At 38.7% G+C, this 24,459-nt stretch overlaps 1 protein-coding gene across 2 annotated transcripts in view; it reads left to right on the forward strand.

Moving 5' to 3' along the window:
- Positions 1-415: 415 nt before the first annotated feature.
- The window catches only part of NFKB1 (nuclear factor kappa B subunit 1), a 110,532-nt gene continuing 86,488 nt past the window's right edge, over positions 416-24,459 (forward strand). For both annotated transcript variants that reach the window (XM_025873514.2, XM_025873515.2), the window contains exons 1-2: positions 416-904; positions 22,713-22,758. In XM_025873514.2, coding sequence (XP_025729299.1) covers positions 22,720-22,758 — 39 coding nt within the window. In that variant the 5' untranslated portion in view covers positions 416-904; positions 22,713-22,719. The remainder of the gene's footprint in view (positions 905-22,712; positions 22,759-24,459) is intronic.

The raw sequence follows: 24,459 nt of genomic DNA on the forward strand, positions 1-24,459 counted from the left end.
GGCCTGTCCTTAGGGCTCTGGATCGCCAGACTCCAACGGCCGCGCAGCCGTCGCCTCCGCGCCGCCTGCCTCCCGGGACAATTCGGCCCCGCAGGCGCTTCCAGGGGGGCGTCCCCGTCCGCTCCTGCCCTTGAGGCTTTGGGAGCGCCCGCTGGGGAGCCGGAGCTCCGCAGGGCACCCGGGCGTCCCGGCCAATGAACGCGCGCCCCCAGTCCTGCGTCCCACAGCGGCCCTTAGGGGCAGGAGCCGAGCCGGGGCGGCGAGGCCGGGCCGGGGGCGCACGGCGCCCACAAAAGTGCGGGCTTCCCCCACCCCCGGCGGCGACCCCACCTCCCGCCCCCGCTGCGTGCGCGCGGGTGTCCGTCTGTCTTCTCTCTCGACGTCAGTGGGAATTTCCAGCCAGGAAGTGAGAGAGTGAGCGAGAGAGAAAGAGAGAGAAGTGCACCAGCGAGCCGGGGCAGGAAGAGGAGGTTTCGCCACCGGAGCGGCCCGGCGACGCGCTGACAGCTTCCCCTGCCCTTCCCGTCGATCGGGCCTCTCGCCGCCGCCGCCGCCGCCGTCGCCGTCGCCGCCCTCGGCCTGCGCCCCGCCGCCGGCCCCGCTCCGAGAGCCCAGCGCAGCCCAGGCCGGAGACGCCGCGGCCGGGAAGGCGGCACTGCCGCGGCCCGGCCACCGCGCGCCCTGCGCTTCCCTCCGCCCGCGCTGCGGACATGGCGCGGCGCTGACTGGCCCGGCCCGGCGAGACCGCGCGCCCGCTCGCCCGGACCCGACCCGACCCGACCCGCACCGGACCCGCTCCGGCTCCGGCCGGCCGCTGCTTTTTCCTTCAACGGCCCGCAGGCCCGCGCCGCCCGGGAGGGGAGCCCACAGGCGCAGGGAGGCCGAGCGCGGACTCGCCACCACGGTAAGCCGAACTCGGGCCAGTGGGGGCCACGCCGGGGACGTGTGGCCCGAGTCCCGCCACCTACCCGCCCCGCACCCCCTCTAGCCCTGTTCGGACTTCCTCATTCCTGCGCTAACCGCTGGGCTAGACCGGACGGAGGACCAGGTTGACAGTAGTTGAGAGGCACATGGGCTTGGAGAGAGGGGCAAAAGGCACATCTGGACTTCGCAGGGGCTTGTTGGCCAGAGGGCCGCTGCTGCCCGGGCCGTCCTTTCTCCTCGCGTCCCAATGCCAGGCGGGAACCGGGACCTGTGGGGGGAACTCTCGCAAACTTTTTTTTTTTTTTTTTAATGTTCACCCCCACCCCCAGCCCCTCCTGGCGGGTGGCTTGAGGGTTGAGGTGAGCTTCGGAGAGGGGAAGGTGGTTGGTGCAGTGCTGAACCAGATTTCACCTAAGGGCGTTCCATGAAATGAAAGCAGAAGTGTATGTCAGTCCTCTTGACTGGGAAAGCCCTCCCCAGCTCCCCCAAATTGAGTAGAACAGCCTCATTCCTTCATCTCCTACTTCAAAAAGAACTCTCTCTCTCTCTCTCTCTCTCTCTCTCTCACACACACACACACACACACACACACACACACACACACACACCGACCAACCAGGATGTAATGTATTCACCTACTATAGGATCCGTATCTTTGTTTTCAAAAATCAAGGAGGGCCTGGTACTAACCCTACAGGGCCTGGCATTTGAGAAAAGAAATTACCTACTTAGAGCACTTTTTAGACACTGATTATGTAAAGCACTTGGACAACAGCACCGTGTATCATGCATGACCTCTAAAACAAAAATAATGATATAAACAAAGCCTATCCTAAATACAAGTTTTCTTATGGTCTTTAAAAATAGATAACAGTGGAGATGTTTGCCCTGATTTATTGGCCTATACTGAAACCTAAATGGGCCTTGATGATATAGTACTTGATTATCAAGATTTAAGACCTTTTCATGGACTTCGTTAAGTAGGGTTTTTCAGCATTGCAGCTTATTAAATAACTATATTTAACTTAAAGATTTTGTTATAAAGCCCATAATCTGAGAACATGACTAGAGTTTTACTAAAACATTTAATAACTCTGGCATACAAATGTTCTATAAACTGGTGATCTTTGGTAAACACTGAAGCTTGGGATCAAGATGTCCAGTGCTTATTTTTCTAGCAAAACATCTCGGTAGAATATTCTTGAATAGTTTAAATTGCATAGTGTTTGTTAAAACTAAAATGGACTCTTAATTAGAATAAAGTTCTTAGCTGAAGTATGTTTTTTTCCTCATTTTAATATTGTGCTTTCTAGAGATGAATCCTTTTACTGTTTGGTGCACTAAAGAAATGTACATAATTTAAAGCAAAGTATTTTTTGAGCTTATGAGTTTGGGAAGACAGGAAATATAAAGATTTGTTTCCTGTAGCATTTTACGTTTATCATGTAATTAAGTTGCTAAGGGGAGTTGAACATATATCATAAATGGAAACATGAAATCTCCTGAAATTATTCATCCATATTGATATACCTGCAACTCCCCAATGCCCTCTGGAGCTTGTTTAGATAAAATGTCTTCCTGGGCCACAGCCTACTGGACAAATGTGAACACAAAGAAAGGCTCATTATGTGTAGATTTAATGCTGGCACTGAAATACTGCTTGCTGTGAATAGTAAATCACTTCTAACCTGTTTGAAAGACTTTTTAAAGGAAATATTATAATCCAATTAGGTGTTGGTGGGTTTGGCAGTTAGGGCTTGAAAATCTATTATCTTTGTTTGCAAATTTCAATTTGATTTTATGTTCCGCAGCTGGCATTCAGATGGGCTGAATAAACACCCTGTTTTTCAAACCCAGTTAGTAAATACTAGAGTATACATACAAAAATAGTTGTTCCCCTTTGTAAGCACTACTTTGATCTTCACACTTCCTTCTTACTTCTACCTCTTAAGTTCATCTGTGATGACTGAGTTGCCTTTGGTAAAAAGCTTAGTCTGAAATAGCTAGAATGTTAGATTTAGTGATCATTTTCCTCCTATTTCTCTTGTCATGTTCCTTGGAACAAACTGAAGCTAGTTTAAGAAACTAATATTTAAGGCTGGTTTTTACTACTACTTTCAGACTTCCAGATAATTGAAGTAAGTTACTACCTTCACTTTCCCGGATTGCTCATTGTGATAGATAGAAGGGCTAGATAAAGACCTGGCGGCTGCAGGAATCTTGGACTATCATTCAATCAGCAAGATCTTTTTTTTTTTTTCTTTTTTACCTAATTTATGAGAGGTATTCCCCTGTTCAGAAGAGGTGAAAGTTCTGGCTTCTGGGGGGAAGTGGTTACTTCATAATCTTCAATTAGTTTGAACTTGGGAGAAGTAAGAACAGTATTGACATTTTAAAATAATAAGTAAAAAAAATGTGAGTTTCCATGTGGATTTTTGATAAAGTAGTGAAAATATCTTTTTCTTCTTCAGAATTTCTTAGAAGATGTGTTCTTCTGCGCATAGAGATGGCTGCAATAGAAAGTGTGTCTGGAAATGCAGAATAGTTTAACCAATAGAGTAAATACTCAGATTATGCTCCTCCAGTCTACAGATTGAACAGGAATCACATTAGCAGGAATGGATGCATAAGAATCAGTGGCTATGCAAATTAGCAGGGCGATTGTTTTATTGGTTTTCTGTTTATAGTATGAATCATCTAAGGTGGCAAGATCGTTACATACTGTAAGAACAGAAGAAGGAAGAGAAGGAAGAAAAGAATTTTAGTGTCTTAGGACACTTTTAAATGTTCTACTCTTACATCTACATTTATGTCTGATTAGAGTTAATTGACAACTGCTTCTTGGTGACCAGTAAACCACACTGAAGCAATTTGTGCTGCTTTCTGGGAATTCTCATTTGCACTCTTGCACCTTCCACAAATCCTGAACTCCCCTGTAATGTTCTTAGAGGTGAGCAGGTAAATCATCAGAAGCATATATACCCCTATGAGTTGACCCTGTCACTGAGGAGACCTTGAGGATTTTCAAGAACTAGAGGCATTCAGCCTTAGGAAGGAGTGTTTGGACTTGTGTCACAGTCCTACAAGTTAGTTTGGCTCCTTGACTTTTTTTTTTTTTAACAATGAAGATTAATATTTGAAACCACATAATTTGGTAAAGGTAGTAGAGTAACGTAACTAAGACTCTTATCTTTGTAATATTTCATTAATGAGTACCTAGTGCCTCACTATTGAAAAAAATAGCATTCTTTTCATGATGATAAACTCGCTTTGTACCTTTGGTCTCTGCTGTATTAAAGAGGGTATTCCTGGGTGCAAATTAATGTGCTGTCTTTTAATATTTTGGGTGAGGTTGATAGACCTACCCTTGAAAATCAACTAATAGTTTAGAAAATAAGTTGTGAAATAATATTTTATTGCCTCACTACAAATAATTTAAAGCCTAACAGTTTTACATATAAGTAGTATAAGATGTCATTTGTTAAAGATCATAGAATCCTCAAGAGTAGATTATGAATGAAAACGTTTAGAGTATTAATCATAAAAATATCATTGTATTTTAAATTTTAAAAAGAAATCAATTAATTATTATTCTCTCCTTATTTTCCTGTAGTAACTAATAGATTTAATTATCAGTAGTACAAGTTTCATCTGCTTTGATTTGTTGCCTATTTTTGAGATTAGAATAATGAAATGGAGGCTTAATTCCCCATTACAAATTGGCTTATTACTTTTTATTTATATTTCACCATTAGGCCAAAATATTATAACCACCTTTTATTCTGACCCATACTTTCAATAGATATTAATAAATTTAAACTATAGACTCAATTTCCTTAAATGTGAAAAAAAGATTCTGACTGATGGAGCTTTAAAGAATATAAAGATTCTATATGGCTTATTCTTTAAGAACCTAATTATTTTAAGAAATAATAGAAAGGAGGGGCGCCTGAGTGGCTCAGATGGTTGAGCATCAGGTCATGATCCCAGGGTCCTGGGATTGAGCCCCACATCTGGCTCCTGGCTTGGTGGGGAGCCTGCTTCTCCCTCGCCCTCTGCCTCTCCCCTGCTCATGCTCTCGCTCTCCCTCTGTATCTCTCTGTCTCAAATGAATAAATAAAATCTTAAAAAAAAATAATAGAAAGGAGAGGAAAAGAGCTATCTGAAAGAATCAAAATCCTATAGTTCTGGCTGAAAAGAGATCATCTCTGATTTATACTGACAAAGGCATATCTAACATTCAGCATTGTGCTTGTTGGTACTAGTAGGTCATCAATAACTATTTTTTGAGTGAAGGAATGGCATAAGTTTTGTTTTGTTTGTTCAAAATTAGGGCAGCTGTTTTCTACAAGGAACAAAAATTACACTATTTTGCCTTCTGGGAAGAAAGAAACCAAAAACTAGTTCTTGCTTCCTAGATATTATATTCTTATCTAAAGAGCACACACAGTTTACTAGAACAAGGAATTTCTTAAAAAGTACCCAATGCCTTTCAAAAGGAAAGCATTTCATTCTGAAAGATGAGTTTATGAACTGGAAATAAAAAAGGCTTTTAGTTTCCAAGTTTTAGAGGCACTTATGAAGCAAGGTAATAAAGTAATTGAAATGATAATAGGTGCTTATGCAAGTGAAAAAGTGTAACTTTTTGGCTACTCTAGAATTTCCCTGAGCTCCATTGAAACTGTAATTTCAATAGTAGTATCTCCAAAAAAGGAAACAATGCTACAGACACTGCTTTGTAATCCAAAGATTGTTAAAGCCTATCTAAATTAATCAATTAAAAAGTAAAACCAAAATATGTTAAGCCATCCAGAATTAAATACTTACCTAAACCTATAAAAAACGAAGGGGGAAAAGTTATTAGCTGGAAAACCTCAGGAACAAGCAGGCAGTTAGTAAGGTATACTGTATTTTCCACTTTCACACTTTAGTGATTTTGCAATACCCAGGACCTCCTCACATCGGGGTGTTGTTGATTATTTTTCACTTGTAGCATTTTTGGAAAACTGTCCTTGAAACGCTAAAGCTAACCGTGTGTTCTCTGTGGACACGATTTATGAAATCTGCCATCCAGACTAGAAAAGAGCACAATGCCAGCAGTCCAGGCCTGGTGTCCTGACCCCAGGGAGAGTCAGAACCATGTTATTGGAAATTGCTGATTTCTGTCTCCCCCTGCTCTGCTGCCCACTTAATTCTGGTGCTGACACGGACCTCTCTTCGAATCACTTACATACATTCAGGTTTTAAAAATGAAATTTAAAGAATTGTTTACAAAGATTTCTATGTGTAATCATTTTTATGGTTGCCAATAAACTGTGGAAGAAACTACCTGTGTACTTATATAACAAGTACACTATAAAGCTGTCATTGTTGAAAAGTACTCACAGCAGTGTTTGCTAGTTAAAATAATAAAATATAATCCAAGTACTTTGGTAGCTTCCCTGCGAGAAGTTTCAGAGAAGGATAAATTCCGCTGTGTTCCATTACATAATCAGCTCAGTCTACAGCTTCTAGGCATGAAGAGAAACATAAACAAAAACACAAAACTATAATGTTGGCCTTTTTTTTTTTACTGTATTTGTCAAAAATCTGTGGCCAGCTCATACGTTTAATAGTGGAAAATAAAGCTATGGATTTTTCTTAGTTTTAAGGCTTTTGATACATGAGTATTTGTTGGTGAGATTTTTTCTTTAACTTGAACTAAAAAAATACAAAGCCTGCATAAAGTTAAGCATACCTCTATAGAAAGCATTTAATATTAAAAAAATCTGATTGCTAGAATGAATTTGGTCAAAATAGCAGTCATTTAAAAAAAATTGTTTGTTGTTATTGTTTATCATGTGATTCAGACTGAACATATTATGCTCTATTTCAATGTCAGGACATACCGCTCCCTCCAGAAGTCAGTTTTTATCTCCAGAAATCAATTCTAACATATATCAAGCATGAAAGAATAGTAATTAAAAGTGATGACAGACTCCCTAATCAGTCTACCTGTTTATTGGTTCTGTGCCCACGCCTGCAATTCATTCAAATAGTGAGAATAAATTACTTGATTGTCTTAGAAAATAGGCCTTCCGAGGCAAGAATTTTAGGAATGGAGAGAATGACTATATTTTGAGGGTTCTATAAAATTAGATCTTGAACTTTCTTACTGACTTGAATAGGAACAAGAAAAATAATCTAGAAAGTGAATCAGAATTCCAGAGAAAAGGATAAATTCTGTGTATCATGGATGAGAAGGGGAGAGTCATGATGAAAAGAGAGAGATTGAAAAGAACTTTTTTTTATAGGCATTTCACTGTGGATTATCCTATTTTTGATTAATTGCAAACAATGGCTATTGCCTCCTCATTCTGAAAACATTTTAGAAGTCACTTGTGATTAAGCAAACCTCAGTACACCTGGGAAATTAAAATCAAAAGCATGGTATTTGACAATTAAATGTATTTCCTTGCTCTCATGCCATAACATAGCATTCATTTGATAAAATATCTTGATGGTTTCTCTCCATGTCATTACCTAATTTCCCATTTTAGGCATTTAACTAAATTTAACAAGTACACCTTAGAACATTTTAATATTTCCTGACTATTTTATTTTATTTTAAGATTTTATTTCTTTGAGAGGGAGAGAACACAAGCAGGGGGAGAGGGAGAAGGAGAAGCAGACTGAGCAGGGAGCCCAAGGCGGGGCTGGATCCCAGGGTCCTGGGATCATGACCTGAGCCGAAGGCAGACACTTAACCGACTGAACACCCAGGTTCCCCTGACTTTTTTAAAACATTGCCTTAGCAGTCAGTTACCCTCAAGTTCTTTTTTATGATGGTCAGAGAAAGTATCCCATTTCTCTTAGAAAGTGTACTGTAATAGCCAAATAGGAATCAGTCCAAGTTGTTTACAAAGGTAGTTCAATCCTGTATTGAAATAAATGGATGATTGGGGGGGGGGCAGTTGTGCTATATTTACTAAGGATTTGTTAAACTGGAAGAATCCAGTCATTCAAGGCAAGCCACAAAAAAACAGTAATTTTATTGTGGAGCCACTTAAGTATCTTCACATAGATATCCCCATCAGTATGCCGGTACCAAATTTATGGTCATCCTCATTCACCACATTGCAGTCCCTCCCCCACCCCCCACGCACATTAAGGCATGCAGGTGTCAGCCCACTGTGATCCATTTGGTAGGTTCCCCGTGCCAGAAATTTAGGATCCCATTCTTCATGCATTCTCATTTATCTCCTCCAGTCCCCAGGTTCTATTAATTCAGCCTCCTCCTCGCCTCCAGAACATCCCTTCCTCCTTGAACTTCTAGCTTTCATTTTTGCAGTCTCCTGCTTCATTATCTCCTTCAGTTCTGTCATTCATTCCAACATAAAGGTCAGCTTTCCAAAGCGCAAGTCTGATCATGTCACAAACTTTATATTTCTGAAATGAGTCTCTGTTGTCTTCACAGGCTCATTCCTGCACAGCTCACCTCCCACCCTTGCTCCTCCCCCACCCCTATTTCTCAAATCATCCACATCAGTTTTCAGTTCTTTACCTCCTGTGTGTTCTCCCTTTGAATGCCTCTGTATACTCACTCCCTGTGTGAGGAGTGTCCTTCCCTTGCTCGCCAGCTACTCAACCTTCAGGGATGGTCCGGCGTCCTTTCTCTCTTGCTCTCCTCTATCCATTCTCCCTGACCTCTCCATGAAGTTAGGTGCCTGCAATCCATGTTCTCTTGACTTCTTAGGTTTTCTAGACAGAAAATATGTTGAGGGTGAGGATTTTATCTTGACTTTTTCTTTGCGTAGCACCTGGTAGGTTTGCTAAATGAGTAAGTAAATAACTAGACAGAATGTCAGCAGGTATTGATGAGGTAGCTATTGATTAAACTGTGTGGCTCTGGGCAAATTAACTTCTCTGGGTTTCATTTTCTCTGTGTATGAAAATGAGAGGGTTAGACTAAATGACCATCTACTTCTAAAATTCTTTGTTTCTTTGATATAATAGTATTATTTGGAAGACTTCAGATTTTCTTGCTCTATTGAGCAAGGTCACCTTAAGGAAAATGCGTGTGAGAAGGTACAAAGACAATTCTTGACTGTCATTTTGATAATATGAGGAACTGTTCATTTTTGGATTGTGAGTTATCATTTATGGTCTTAGTCTAGTTTCTTTCTGACATCAGGTGTTTCTGGGGTTGCATCTTTTTGTTATTAATCTCTACTATATATTTACATTCATATTTCTCCAAAGAAATTGAAGACACACTTGATACAGAAATTGAATATAAAATACAATATTTTAACTCTAACTGGGTTCAGGTTCTCCTTAATTATAATTACAGTTGGAGGAGGAAAAAAGGGAAGTGGTAGTAATGTAAGCTCAATCCTCATGTGTCAGAACAAGAACATAATGTCTAAAATCGACAAATTAAGAAAAAAGATATAAACATAGTATTTGGAGATATGAAAAGAACCCCCAGGAAAACCAAAAAGAGAAAGTTAAGAGTGTTAAAAAGTCAGTCACTCTGAAAAGCAGGATTGGAGATGAGGAGAGGTGGGGTAGAGGAATCTTTGCTTTTTTGTAGAAGCTCTTCTACCTTTGCATAGTAAGATATCTTTTTTAACCATTAATTCATTTGAATATACATTGGGTCCTTTCCATGTGCCAGGTTCTAGGAACTGGAAATACTGAACAAGACAGAAATCCATGATTTCATGGAGCTTATTAGATCATGTAATGTTTTCAGTTTTTAAAAATTTTCTCTTTACATTAGCCTTTTAAAAATTGAAGAATCACATAACTAAAAGATTGCATTAATCATAAGAGTACAGCTTTAATGATTTACCTCAAAGTGAATACACTTAACTTAGGTGGTGCTCTAGAAAGAACATCACCAGCACCCCAAAAGCCCTATTTCTGCCCCTTCATGGTCAGGACACCTACCCTTCACTCTCATTTAAAAAGTTTCACTAATGGAGCACCTGGGTGGCTCAGTCGTTTGGGCATCTGCCTCAGGCTCAGGTCATGATCTCAGGGTCCTGGGATTGAGCCCTGCGTGAGAAGCCTGCTTCTCCCTGTCGTGCTCCCCCTGCTTGTGCTCACGCTTTCTCTCTTTCTCTGTCAAATAAATAAATAAAATCTTAAAAAAAAAATAAAAGTTTTCACTAATGACTTTTGGATTATATGCGTGTTGATTCCATGAGTCCACATATAAATTCATCCACATACAATTGAGAATTGACTGAATGAATTCATTACTCCAAGGTGCTAAAAATGAGCTTCACACAAGTAAGAACTGTGCTATGATTAAAAGCCCTAAGATGAATTCATTTGAGACTTTAATCACTAAACAAAATATAATTTGTAAAAATAAAAAACAAATCACATTTTCATATTAATTTGTCATTTACGAGTTTGAGTAAATATTTTGTTTATTGCCCAGCAGTCAAGGTCACTGACAAAGAGATATGGGAGAAAGAAGTACTCAAATCAGACCTTATCAGACATGGAAGAGAATGAAGTTTTTTCCTCCTTTATAGACTGACATTTGCATAAATTAAAGGATTTATGTGAGTGGTCAATGTGGAAATGGCTTCATAACTAGATTTAAGGACTGAAAGTTCCCTGTATAAGGCCTGGTTTTGATGCTTGCAAATCATCATTTGTGTGTTTGTGTAATTGGAAGGTCACTGTTGTTCTTATTTCTTCAAGGAAACCTTTTCTCCCTCCAGAGCGATTGTCACCACATCCATGGAACCAAGCAAGTATTGCTGGTTCACATGATTAATTCTTTTCATTTAAAACTTAAAGGATATACTTTATTATAGATATGTGAGGATAAATAAAAATGAAAATCCAACTGAAGTCATACTCAAATTTAAGAGAACTTGATTGTTTTCTCTATATCTGATCAAAATAATATTAATCTCTAATTCATAATTCGTGAGGTCTACTTCCTCTTCAGTCTGACAATACAAATACTCCAAAATGGTGCTCAAGACAAAGGCCAGACATGAAATTAAAAGTTGGTTGTACTACATTTTTTTTAATTAAGTCTTAATTTTTTTTTACAGCAGTTTTAAGGTTCACAACAAAATTGAGGATAAGGTACAGCGATTTCCCATACACCCCTGCCCCTGTATATGCATAGTCTCCCCATTATCAGCATCTTTCATCAGAGTGGTACATTCATTACAGTTGATGAACCTACATTGACACATTGTAAGCACCCAAAGCCCATAGTTTTGTGTATGGTTCCTTCTTGGTGTTGTGCATTCTTTGGGTTTGGACAAATATACAAGGATATGTATCCATCATTATGATATCATACAAGAGTATTTTCACTGCCCTAAAAGTCCTCTGTGTTCCACCTATTCATCCTTCACCCACTACCCCCACCATCATACTCTTATTTTTAGAGAAGAAACCTGTAGTAAATCAAATCCCTTTTCTTATGCCACCTGAATGAAAGACCTCAAACTTTGAGTAAATGTATTGAATTGGTTTTTATGTGGAAATGGAAGACAACAATATCTCATGAGTGAATTCAGTTGTAACATGTAAGGTTTTATCTAATTTACTGTAATCTTTAGAGAACTTCTCTAGCTATACAAATTTAGATTCATCATTTTCATCCTACTATAAACAAAAATAAATTTTACTTAGAATGGAATCTGCCATTTAATATATATCACCCTTAATTATAATATGATTAGAAAATGTCCAGAACATCTTTTTGACCCTATAAATTTCAATCATTTATGATTAAGAAAACAAGCATAGGCAAAGATTGATACTTACGGAACATATTAGAATGCATTCTGATCTTTCTCAGAAAATCTCTGTCCTCCATGGGTACAGTGGACATGATACAGTAAGAATTTATATGCTTCTCTGACACAGGGAAAAGAAGTTATATTTACTATGTTTTATTGATTCTAAGAGGTACGTCTCTCCCCTCCCAGTTTAACATCTTGATCAAAATGTATTTGAGGATTTTCTAGGTATCTTTCTGTTACTGGTTTTGAATTTAATTTTACTGTGTTTTGATAACATATCTGTATGCTTTCACTTCTTTGAGATTTATTGAGACTTGTTTTATGGTCCAGCCTACAGTCTGTCTTGGTGAATGTTCCACATGCACTTGTGTCTTCCACAGTTATTGGAGTGTTCTATACATGCACTTAGTTTTATTAATGATGTTGTTCCTACATTTTCTATATCTTTACTGATGTTCTGTTGATTTGCTTTCATCAATTACTGAGAGAAGAGTGTTAAAAATGTTAACTATAATTGTAGATATTTCCATTTCTTCCTTTAGTTCTGCCACTTTTGCTTCTTGTATTTTGAAGCTCTGTTAATATGTGCATACACGTTAAGATCATTATTTCTCTGTGATGAATTGACCCTTTTATTCTTAAGAAATATTTCTCTTTGCCCCTGGTAATATTTCTTCTCTTGAAGTCTACTGTATCTGATACTTCAGTATAACATGCTTTTGTGTAGTTAGTATTTCCATGGTATATCTGTCATAACTTTCCATCCTGATACTTTTAAACTACTTGAGTCTTTAATATTTAATTTTTAACAATTTCTATGAAAAGCATATATTTGGGTCTTGCTTTTTTTGTCCACGTTGACCATCTCTACCTTCTTTTGGTCTGTTTAGTCTATTGCCATTGAATATAATTATTGATATGGTTGGGCTTAAGGTACCGTCTTGGTAATTATTATCTACTTGTGCCATCTGTTCTTTGTTTATTGTTTCCCTCCCTTCCTGCCATCTTTTGAATAAGTTTATTTTTTAAATTCCATTTCATCTTCTTCATTGCCTGTATTTTAAACTGTTTACTTTAGGGATTACAATATGCATCCTTGAGTCTACCACAGGTTAATCTGTAACATTTCATATATAAGAACTTGACAGTGGTATACTTCTACTTGTCCTTTAACCTTCCTCTGTGCTATTTTTGTTACACATTTTACTTCTGCATATGTTATAAACCCCAAAGTATATCATATTTTTTTAATCACACATGAGAGAAAAGTCTTATATTTACCCACATTTTCATCATCTTTGGCATTTTTCATTCTTTCATGTAGATCCAAATTTCTATCCAGTATCATTTCCCTTCAGCATGAAGAACTTTCTTTAACAGGCTGCGGATGAATTCTCCCAGCTCTTGTTTATTTGAAAAATGTCAGTTTCACCTTAATTTTTAAAGGTTATTTTTGCTGAGTAGAGAACTGTACGCTAATCTTTTTTTCTTTCAGTATTTTCATCATTGTTTCTGATAAGTCAGCCATCATACTTACCATTATCACCCCTTGTCCTTGGATGTTTTTAGGATTGTTTTCTTTAGCATTAGTTTTTATCAATTTGGTTATGATGCGACTATGCATGGTTTTGTCTTTATCCAACATGGGGATCTTTGAGATTCTTGGATCTATGGGTTGATTTTTTTTTTTAAACCAAATTTGGAAAATTCTTGGCCATTATTTCTTCAAATATTTTTTCTTCTCTCTCTTTCTAGGGCTCTAAATGACACATATGTTTAAGACCACCTGATTATCATCTCATAGGTCATTAAAGGTGTCTTAATTTCTTCCTGCCTTTTTTCTCTGTGCTTCAGTTTAGATAGATTTTATTGACTCATATTCAAGTTTATTGATCCTTCCTTCTAGTGTTCAATATGCTGATCAGGTCACCTAATAAAATCCCATTTTGATTTAGAATTTTCCATTGGTTCTTTTTCTTTTTTATTTCTATTTCTCTTCCAAGATTCCCTATCCACTTATTATGTTCATCTTTTCCTTTATATTCTTGGACATATTGCTATTTTTTTTAAAGATTTTATTTATTTATTTGACAGAGAGAGACACAGCGAGAGAGGGAACAAAAACAGGGGGAGAGGGAGAGGGAGAAGCAGGCTTCCCGCTGAGCAGGGAGCCCGATGCGGGGCTTGATACCAGGACCCTGGGATCATGATCTGAGCCAAAGGCAGACGCTTAACGACTGAGCCACCCAGGCGCCCCTGGACATATTGCTATTAACACTTTTAAAGTCATTGGTTGCCAATTCCATAATCTGTGTCATTATTTTCTTTTGAGTCATGTTTTCCTACTTCTTTGCATGTTTTGTCCTTTTTGTTGTACATTGTGGGTACTACATTGTAGAGAGTATGTATTTTTGTCTTCCTTTAAAAAGTGTTGAGTTTTGTTGTAATACGCAATAAATTTACTGGTGAATCACCTGGTTTTATAAAGTTGGGCTTAGAGTAGTCTTTATTCTAGGGTATGTCCCTTATTCCAATAGCGTGGTCTTTCTGGGGTCATAGCTGAATGCTTAGATCGTTGAGTGATGTCTCTACCCTGGATGATTGGAATTTCAGTGTTTCTCATAGGTTCCCAAAACTTCTGGAATCTCCATTCAGCTCTTAGATTTCCGGCAGCCATTTTTCTAGTAGACTTGTCCTGCACTAGTACACCTTAGTATGTATTCATTAACCAGAAGTGACCCCTATATAGATTTCTGAGCCTTTTTGTCTGTGTAAATTCCTCACTTCTCATACCCTGCCCAGTGAGATTGCTGTTCTCTGTTTGGACTCTTACTTCCTTGTGTCATGGTTTGGAACATACTCTCAGTCAAAAAGTGAATTTAGAGCTCACCTCAAGTGTTTCCATGTCCAGTGACTTCCATTATTGTTTCAGTTATTGGTATAGTTTTACAGTTGAGTCGGGCAAGTTCAATAATCATTACCCTGTCATGACTGAAACCAGGAGTCCACATTTTGACAAATCTGAAATTGCAGTGCTTCCTACTATTAATATAATAACAATTTTTAAAAGTCCTTAGTATTTACTAATTTGGTGATACAAAGAAGCAAAGCTCTTATATCTACTTTTTAGGCATTTTGTCCACTTAAGAAGATGGTAAATATATAAAGTTAAATTGTAGTAGACCAGTATGTTGTCAAGTGTAAAATCACCAGTACACCTAAGGGTTATAGCCTTTGTGTGGACTGCATAGCTGTAGGTTTTAGAAGAAATACAGGGTTTCTGGGCAGAGGTCAGATTTGAGTAGAGGCTTGAGGAGTAGGTAATATGTAAGTAAGAAAGATGGCATTTCAGGATACAAGGCTACCATGAACAGAACACAAGATGGAAATGAGCAAGGCATTTTTACATGATCAGTCTGTCTGTAATAAAGGGTTTTGGTTAGGACATAGTAATAGATGATGTTTATAATATGATTTAATGTAATAATATAATCTGAGTGGTTGAGGGCTTTTGACCTTATAAGGGAGAACAGTAGGGAGGCTACTACTGTCATTCAGCAGTGAGGCAGTGAAAGTTCAACTAGGGTACAACAGTGGGAATGGAAAGTTGGGGGGGGGAAGATACAAGAAATAATATAAGGAAGAAATCAGCAGAAATTGGTTATTGACTGAATATGTGTGAGATAAGGAGAGGGAAAGGAGAAAAAGGTGACTGAATTTTTGACCCTGAGTACCTGAGACAATGATATATTGGCAGAAATTGGGAAGTCAAGAACAGAGCCATTGCAGCAGGAATGATTAATTTGATTTTAGGTATTAGAGAGTTGAAAGTATTTAAAAGCTTTATAAATTGTTTTTAATGGTATCAGTGCTTAAAGCTAATAACACTGTATTAATACTTACATTTTGAAGGCTTTTCAGTAATAATTTTATTTCTGTTTACATTACAGTATTTTTGACTAATGTACTTGTTTCATTTGTTTTATTAGGAACTGAATAAGCAAATACAGTAAAAATGAGTACAAAGGGTGGGGGCTGGGGAGTGGGTTCTGAATAGGACCCTAACAAAGAAAATGTAACTACTAAATTACCAAGATAAATAACCCATGCCCTACACACCCTCCACTTCCCGTGACCCTTACCATGTTGCGTTGCTTTTGCCTCTCTGTCTTCCTAACTATTGCATTAGTTAGCTTTCGCTGTGTAAAAAAGTACCACAAAGCTTATTAAAACACAAACATTTGTTATTGCCCTCAATTTGGTGATCTCTCTAGTAGGTCATCTGGTCCGGGCTGGCTCTGCTGATTTCTGAAGTCTTGTGGTTGCTCATCTGATGCTGTCTGGTTTAGGGGGGCGTCCAGTAGGACCTCTCTGCTCCACATGATCTCTCATTCTCCAGTGAGCTAGCTCAGGCTTGTTCACATGGCAGCAGTGTTCCAAGAGAGCAAGAATGGCTGTTGCAAGGCCTCTTGAAACTGGTGTTTTAAACTCACACTTCTGTCTCATTCTGTTGGTCAGAGCAGTTACAGGCCTGCCAAGATTCAAGGGATGGAGGAGAAAGAGATTTTATCTTTTGTTGGGTGGGGTTGCAAAGAACATTTGGTCATTGCTTTCAGTCGACCACAGCTGTGGGCCCTGGGAATACACTCTTGTATACTTTGCTGTCTTTGGTAACTGACACATAGGAAGGCTAAATATTTTTTTTTAATGAATGACTAAATTAATGAAGGGAGGAATGCATTCAAGGAATATTTCAATGTACCTTAGTTTTAAAGATATACATACTTTTATTATACCATTAGTGAGTATGGTGTTTTCTATGGACGTATTTTAGAGAGTCTCTTGATTCTCCTTCTATCCTTTGTAATTGAACAAAGGAGATATTCAAAGCTATTGCTGGAGTTATTGTTGTTTTGTATTTTCACCACATTTGACTGTCTCAGGAAGAACTGACTTGAGTGCATTGTCACAGTCCTATTCGGCTTTTCAGGCTATGCTATGGGTAGACTAGCTCCAACTGAACATGCAGAAGACCAGAAGCAAAGATGCTGGATGAAAATGAATAAAATTGTAAGTCAAGGAAAAAAATCATATCTGCCACTTAGGTAAATGAACGAACCATAGTCTGTGAAGTAAGATTAGCTCGCATTACTCTGTCAACCTCAGCAAAGGACTTACTCTCTGTAAACCTCAGTTTTCTCCTCCAAGACCATATTTCTCAGGAATATGGTGAAAAATAAGTGAAATACATGAAGCACTAGCTATAATTCCTGATGCATGAGAAGTAATCAATAAGTTTAGTTCTTTATACATGTGAACCAAAGTACTGTCATTTGATGGCATTCATCAGGGTTTCTCTTTGTCAGTAATGCCACTTAGGGTCAGATATTTCTTCATTGTAAAGGGTTGTCCTGTGCATTATAGGATGTTTAGCAGCATCTCTAACCTCTACACACTAGATGCCAGGAGGACTATCCACCAGCATGACAGCTAAAAATGTCTCCAGACATTGCCACATGTCCCTAGTGGCAAAATATGTAGACATTTTATTCAAGAGTAATAAGGATAGAGAGAAAGAGGGAATGTGGCAGTGTATCCATACATGTAGAATAGGAAAGAAAAGTACTTGATTGTTCTCAGAATGCCTAAAACCCTTACTGTCTCTATTACTTTTCCCATAATCTAACATAAACAAATTTGTTACGCTCTAAGAAGATGCTTAACATTTACTATGTGCCACTGACTATGCTAATAAGCTTTGCATGAGTTAACGATTGAAGGTTGTATATGTATCTGCCATCTCGACTAGGTTGGCATTCCACTGTGAACAGGGACCTTGTACCAGCCCCAACTGTGATGTATTTGTACTTCTGAGGGAGCTATTTTCTATGTTGGTCACATTGGTAGCATTGCACCCAAATAAAACATTAAGGAACTGAAAATGGTTGGAGGTGTGGAAAACATGGAAAGTGAGTATACAAATCTAAAATGTGGTAGATTACAAATACTGATTTTTTTTCAAAAAGTTTTAATAGAGCTATTTTGAGAAAAGTAAACCCACCATTAACATTTTTTTCATCATCACTAAACCAATATATCAGAAGAAAGATGTAAAAAAGTAGCCCCTTTAAAGTTAAATTTTTTCTATTATATTTATTTGAAGAGGATTCCAGTAGTGCTTAGAAATTGTTCACTCATTCATACTTCATGTGTGATTCACTATGTCATTAATTGTTAAAGATGTCAGAGTTAAACTTTAAGTTTAAGCTTCAACTTTAAGTTCAGCAGTGTTTTTCTCTTTTTTCTTAAGATATATTTCTAATTACATAGATGAGTTAGAAAATTAAGACATAGGAATGTATAACTTGAGTAATAATCTCCATGTCACTATATATGGATCCAAATTATTATTTTTAACAGCTACGTAACATATAAGCTATGAGTGTAGCCTAATTATAATTAAGCAATCTGCTATCAGAGGACATTTAGATTGTTTCCAGTTTTTTGCGGCAGTGCATATCCTCGTACTAATTTCTTTGCACATATGCTCATATAATTCTTTAGTACAAATTTGTGGAAGTGGAATTGCAGAGTCAAAAGATAATCTCAGTTGAATGTTTCCCGTTACGTGTAGTACACACGTGTGTATACCTTACAGTACACTTCCTCCAAAAAATTCCTCTGTCTAGGGGCACCTGGGTGGCTCAGGTGGTTAAGCATCTGCCTTCGCCTCAGGCCATGATCCCAGGGTCCTGGGATCGAGCCCCACGTCGGGCTCCTGGCTCAGCGAGGAGCCTGCTTCTTCTCCCTCTGCCTCTCTCCCTGCTCATGCTCTCTCTCTCTCTGTATCTCTGTGTCTCAAATGAATAAATAAAATCTTAAAAAAAAATTCCTCTGTCTAGATAAATAGCCTTTATTTATATCAATTTATTATTCAACAGAGAAATGGTGAAAAGTCACTGTCTTTCCTATAATTTCATCCTCACTGCTCTCCAGGATGAGGTATTAAAATTACACCTAAGTGGTTTCTGTTATAGCTGATTATAATCTTGAAAATAGAGACACTTTATCTCTCTGATTCCCAGCTGTGTCCTCTGAATGGCACCTAAAATTCTGTTTTTCAAACTGCAGATTGTCACCCATTAGGGGGTTTGAAAAGTTTGTTGTTTTTCTTTTTAGTGAAATCTAATAGAACAAAAAGAGTATGTTTCCTTACAGTGGGCCCTGCCCAAAAAATGTGAATATATCTGATCCTAGAAAATTCCTCCACTTATAAGGAGGGAAGTGGGCTTGGTCTTGCTGCCTTCACTAAGAACTCTTTGTGCTGGCCTTTGAGGTCAGTGGTGCGATTGTCACAGATGTGCAGAAAATAATCCATTAGGCATTTCATATAGAACTAGTCACGTGTTTAGAACTTAGCCAGTTATAACATTGTGCCTCTCATGTGAGAAAGACAAACAATTCTCTGGAGAAGCTATTTTTATTGCTAGCTAGCTACATTTTCTATTTCTCTTTCCACGGGTGAACATTTTCCTGAAAACCTCACCATTGGAGGAGAGAGATGCAGAGCTTAGGCCCATCTTTTCACTAGTCAACCCAGTATCTTCCTTTCTGTTTCAAGGTCCTTCCTCAAAAGCACAGAACTGTGCGAAGGGAAAGTGAGAGGAAGGGCTCAGGGAGCAGGGGGGCAGGAGGGGCTTTCCCTGGTCTTTCCTAATCCTTCAGTTCCAAAAGCTTAGCTGGTATTTCAGAATTTTGAAATAAAACTTGCTTTTACAATTGATGCAAATATTACTCAGTGATTCATCCTTTCCAAAGAATTCTTGGTTTCTTTTGACATTTTATTTTTAAATTATGAATTAACATTGACTTCACTCTGAGGGTTCCTGTTACCTCAGCTCTTTACGGTGAATTTAACTGCCTTACAAAGCCTGTAAAAGTTCAGATTTTAATCACCACCCTGGTATCTCTTGGGCTGCTGTTGGGCTTTTAAAACAGTGATATTTTGGCACACTTTTGGGCAAAAAGCATGGAGAGGATGTTGGCAGGAGGACTGTGTTTAATTGGGTATTTTGTTCAGTGCCTACAGTTTGGAGATCTTCATTAAAGTTTTAACTACAGTAAAGATCATGATAAGAACCCTGTGGCAGTTCTAATAGAGTAATTTTAGTTGAGTTTTTATTTTATTTTATTTTATTTTTTAAATTTTATTTATTTATTTGAGAGACAGAGAGAATGAGAGAGAAAGCACATGAGATGGGGGTAGGGTCAGAGGGAGAAGCAGACTCCCTGCTGAGCAGGGAGCCCGATGCGGGACTCGATCCAGGGACTCCAGGATCATGACCTGAGCCGAAGGCAGTCGCTTAACCAACTGAGCCACCCAGGCGCCCTTTAGTTGAGTTTTTAAAATCAAAGTGAGGGCCACTTTATATTCAAAGATCAGGAAGCCATCCACAGCCGCATGTACAGGTACACATATATATTCAAAGTAACAGGTACTCAATGGATTCTGTCTATTTAATAAGTCAACAGTCTCGCCTCTGCTTTTGAAGACCATAGGCTAAGATTGTTTGAGAGGATTCAGGTGGTCAGCCCACATTAATGGAAAGCCTAAAGGCAAAAAAGAAAAAAAATTGTCTTAATATCTTTCTTGGAAGTTTGGACTCCTGGGTGTTCTAAGAATAAGGATTTTCCACATGGAATATTGCAGCTGGCATTAGCACTGCATTTCAGTATAACACTTATTATTTTACTAGTATTCTTCAAATAACTGAAAATTATGATAATGACTCTTTAATATAGATATATACCTAAGTACATGTAAAAATCCAAGTTTACAAAAAGAGCTGTGATTTGTTCTTTGAATAAGCATTTATTAGTCAACTAACCTACTGCAAGCTCAGCAAAGTTCTACTGTTGTCAGAGGTCGATCCCATCAAAACCTCTCATTTTACAGATGAAGAAACAAGGCCATAGTGAGTTTCGTTGTATATCCAGAGTCACACACCCAAGTAGTGGAAGAACTCTGGAATTTTGAATGACTTAATTCCTTTTTACTGTATCAGGGCAATCCCCCCCCCTGTTTTTTAAGCTACTTATCTTAATTGATTACAGTCATTTGTCAATCTTCAGCAGTTTTATGTTTTAGACAAATATTTCTTTCAAATCCTCATGGAGTTATATTTATAGGACACACCTTTCTCCCTTCTGCTGAAGTTGGACACTGCTCTGTATCCCACTAGCAGTCCTCATGAGGCTTGCTCACTCCTTGTCAGGCACAGAGGCCTCTGGCAGGAGAGGATGTCATTGAAAACCAGGGTCCTCTTTGAAGGATCTTGTCCTTTACTGGAGACGTATTCATTAGACTGTATTAATAGAGAGACCCAGCAATGCCCTAGGTCAAAGACCAAAGAGATTTCTTTCTCTCTCACATCACTACCAGTATTAGCTGCCACTCATCATCATCTCTGGTAGAAGCTGGGTCTTCTTCATGTCTAGGTTTTATCCAGAAGGAAAGAGAAAAAACAAAACAAAAACATGGAGGACACATGTCAAGGGCCTTAAGCCCAGACCTAGAAGTGGCACAGAGATAGTTTGACATTCCACTGGTGAGCATTTCATCAAGTGGCCATCCCTCATTCTAAGGAAGTGTGGGGTATAGTCTAGCTGAGCAGTTACATTTCCAGCTACAACTATTACCGTGCAAAAGGAGAGTACAGATTTTGGCATACAGTTAACATTCTCAGCCCGAATCCCAAGTGCTTTATAGACTTCATGGGAAAAAAAAACAAACAAAAAGCTTGTCTCAGGAATGTTGTATACCTGAAATTAATGTAATGTGTCAACTATATTTCAGTAAAAAATGAAAGAAAAATTTATTTCAGGAATTAATATTTGCTTTCAGCCTTTTTTGTCCTTTAATCTTTCACGTAAATAGATCTAAAATTTGATCTAGGTAAATTTAAATAAAATCAGCCTGTATTTAAAGTAATGAGAAGGATATTTCTTAAGTAAATCCAAAATGATATGTGATTTTTAGATACTGTTTTTATCTGGCCATGTGGTTTCTCACTTTTCTCAGGGCCTCTGGGTAATAGAAGACTGCTAGGGCCTGCAGTACATTAATATCTGGCTGGGGTTGATTAAATCTGAGACTGTAGCCTTGATAATAAGGACTCTTACAATCTCTCTCTACCACTTTTTTTTTTTTTTTTAAGATTTACTTATTTAGAGAGAGAGCAAGTGAGCGTGCATGCGAATGAGGGGAGGGGCAGAGGCAGAGGGAGAGAGAGAATCTTAAGCAGATTCCGCTGTGAGCGTGGAGCCTAACGCAGGGCTTGATCTCAGGACCCCCAGACCATGACCTGAGCCGAAATCAGGAGTCCAACACTTAACCGACTGAGCCACCCAGGCGCCTTTCTATACCACTTGGACAAGGGTAGGAAATGACTTACTGCAGTGGAACGCACTGGAGGGCAGAGCATGGCACACCGTAGTTGTCCCCTCCTAGTGCTGCACAAATCACTGACCAGGCCCCTCTGACAGCAGGAGGACCTTCTCTGAGCTTTTCAACTCTAGAAGTGGGTAGAAAGCTTGGATACAGTTCTAATACCATTGCAGAATTCATGAAAGGTTGGAAAGTAATCTACACACAGAGCTAAGACTAAATCCTTGAAGTCTAGATGGTGACAAATAGAAATGACCTCTAAGAATTTCAGTATGTATGATTTTTATACAGAGGATGAAGATTGGTTGCACCAAACTCCAGGACACTGTTGTGAGCTTGCCATGGTTTTGGATTGTACATACGTGGTAATTCTTTGATTGTGCAATTTTCCTGCTGGTAGATTTCGATTTCAAAAAGGAACTTCTCTTCTAAGGTTGATGTCCCCCCTCCTAAGACTTTTAAAAAGGATTATGTTTGGTCTTACTGGAATAATATAGTTTACTCCTGCATGATGGAATTCTTAAGTGTCATTCCATTCTTATAGTCTGATTTTGTTTTGTTTTGATACACAGCTCCAGAATGGCAGAAGACGATACATATTTGGGAGGGCATGAACAAGTAAGTATTATAATCTCACTGATAATTTTTTTGTAAATGTATTCATATTTTTAAATATACAGAGGCAGCAGTAGTAGTTATCAGGAAAACTCTAAAATTGGCAGAAATTTATTTTAAATTGTTTTTGCAGTTTCCCTGTCCCTCCATGTGAGGTCAGAGAGGACGTGTCATATAAAATGAGTAACTTAAACCCTCCTAGCACACGTACTATTGCATAAAAATTATATATGCTATGGGTCAAATGATAACTACCATATTAGTTTCCCAGGGCTACTTTAACAAATGATCACAAACCAGGTGGCTTAAAAAAAAAAACAAAAAAACAGAAATATATGGGTGCTTGGGTGGCTTAGTCAGTTAAGCGTCCAACTCTTGGTTTTGGCTCGGGTCATGATCTCGGGGTTGTAGGATCAAGACCACATCAGGCTCTGTGCTGGGTGTGGAGCCTATTGGGATTCTCTCTCCCTCTCCCTCTGTACCCTCCCCCTCTCCGTCTCTAAAAACAAAACAAAACAAAACAAAACATGAAAACAGAAATATATTCTCTCACAGTTCTGGAGGCTAGAAATATCAAAATCCAGAATCAAGAAGATGACAGGGTTGGTGACTTCTGGAAGTTCTAAGAAGGAGACTCTCTGTTCCCGGCTTCTCTCTCCTGGCCTGCTGGTGGTTGCCAGCAATCCTCAGTGCTCCTTGGCTTGTAGCTGCATCGCTCCTGCAGACCTGCCTATTTCCCTGGGTGTCTCTCCTGTGTCCCTGTATCCCAATCTCCCTCTCGTTTCTCTCACGAAGTCCCCAGTCATTGGATTTAGGGTCCACCCTTCAGTATGACATCTTCTTTACTTGATTACATCTGTGAAGACCTTATTTCTAAGTAAAGTTACGTACACAGGCACTGGGGGTTAGGACTTGAATGTGTCTTTTTGGGGGGAAACACAAAATATTTATTTAAAGCTCATCTAGTGTGGAGGCAAATTAGTGTAGTGAAAAGAACTCTGGCCTTAGAATTCAAATATATTTTTGTAGATGCTGACTTCTACTGATCAGCTCTTAAAACTTGAGGAATCACTCGGCCCCCCACCATCCCACTTTTCTCATTTGCAAAATAGGAATGCTAGCCCCATACTCACAAGGATGTTGAAAAGACTGAATGGGCAATGAATGTGTTTGGGGAACATATAACAGTTCATTATAATTTTATTTTCGGTTATGAAGGGATACCAATTTTTTTTCGCCCAACTTTTTACTTTGAAAAATTTCAGGTCTATAGAAATATTGAATAGTCCAACAGATCTTTGTTGATTACTAATATTTTGCTTCCTCCCCATCCCTCCCTCTCTTTCTCCCTCCCTCCCTCTGTATGTGCATACATACATATGTGTTTTATATATTTTATATTAGATGTATATAAAATGAACCATTTGAAAGCAACTTCCAGAGTCTAGGGTAATTACAATAGCACTATTAAATTTTTAACATAATTAATTTTAAGGAGTATTTCGGCTATTTATTGAGGCATTCTATGTACCAGAACATTGGCTAAGAAGGACTACAAAGTGATAGAGCTGCCATTCTAATAGGAGGAACAGAAACATAGTTTCTATATAGTGATAAATGCTGCCATAGTAGTTTGTACAGAATGAGCTAGAAATGTCAAAAGGGATCACTCTGCTACCTGGAGGGAAGAACAGAGTTATGAAC

Source organism: Callorhinus ursinus, unplaced genomic scaffold (assembly GCF_003265705.2).
Source record: "Callorhinus ursinus isolate GAN/ISIS: 27379988/994484 unplaced genomic scaffold, GSC_fseal_2.0 scaffold4, whole genome shotgun sequence".
Classification (NCBI taxonomy): Eukaryota; Metazoa; Chordata; class Mammalia; order Carnivora; family Otariidae; genus Callorhinus; species Callorhinus ursinus.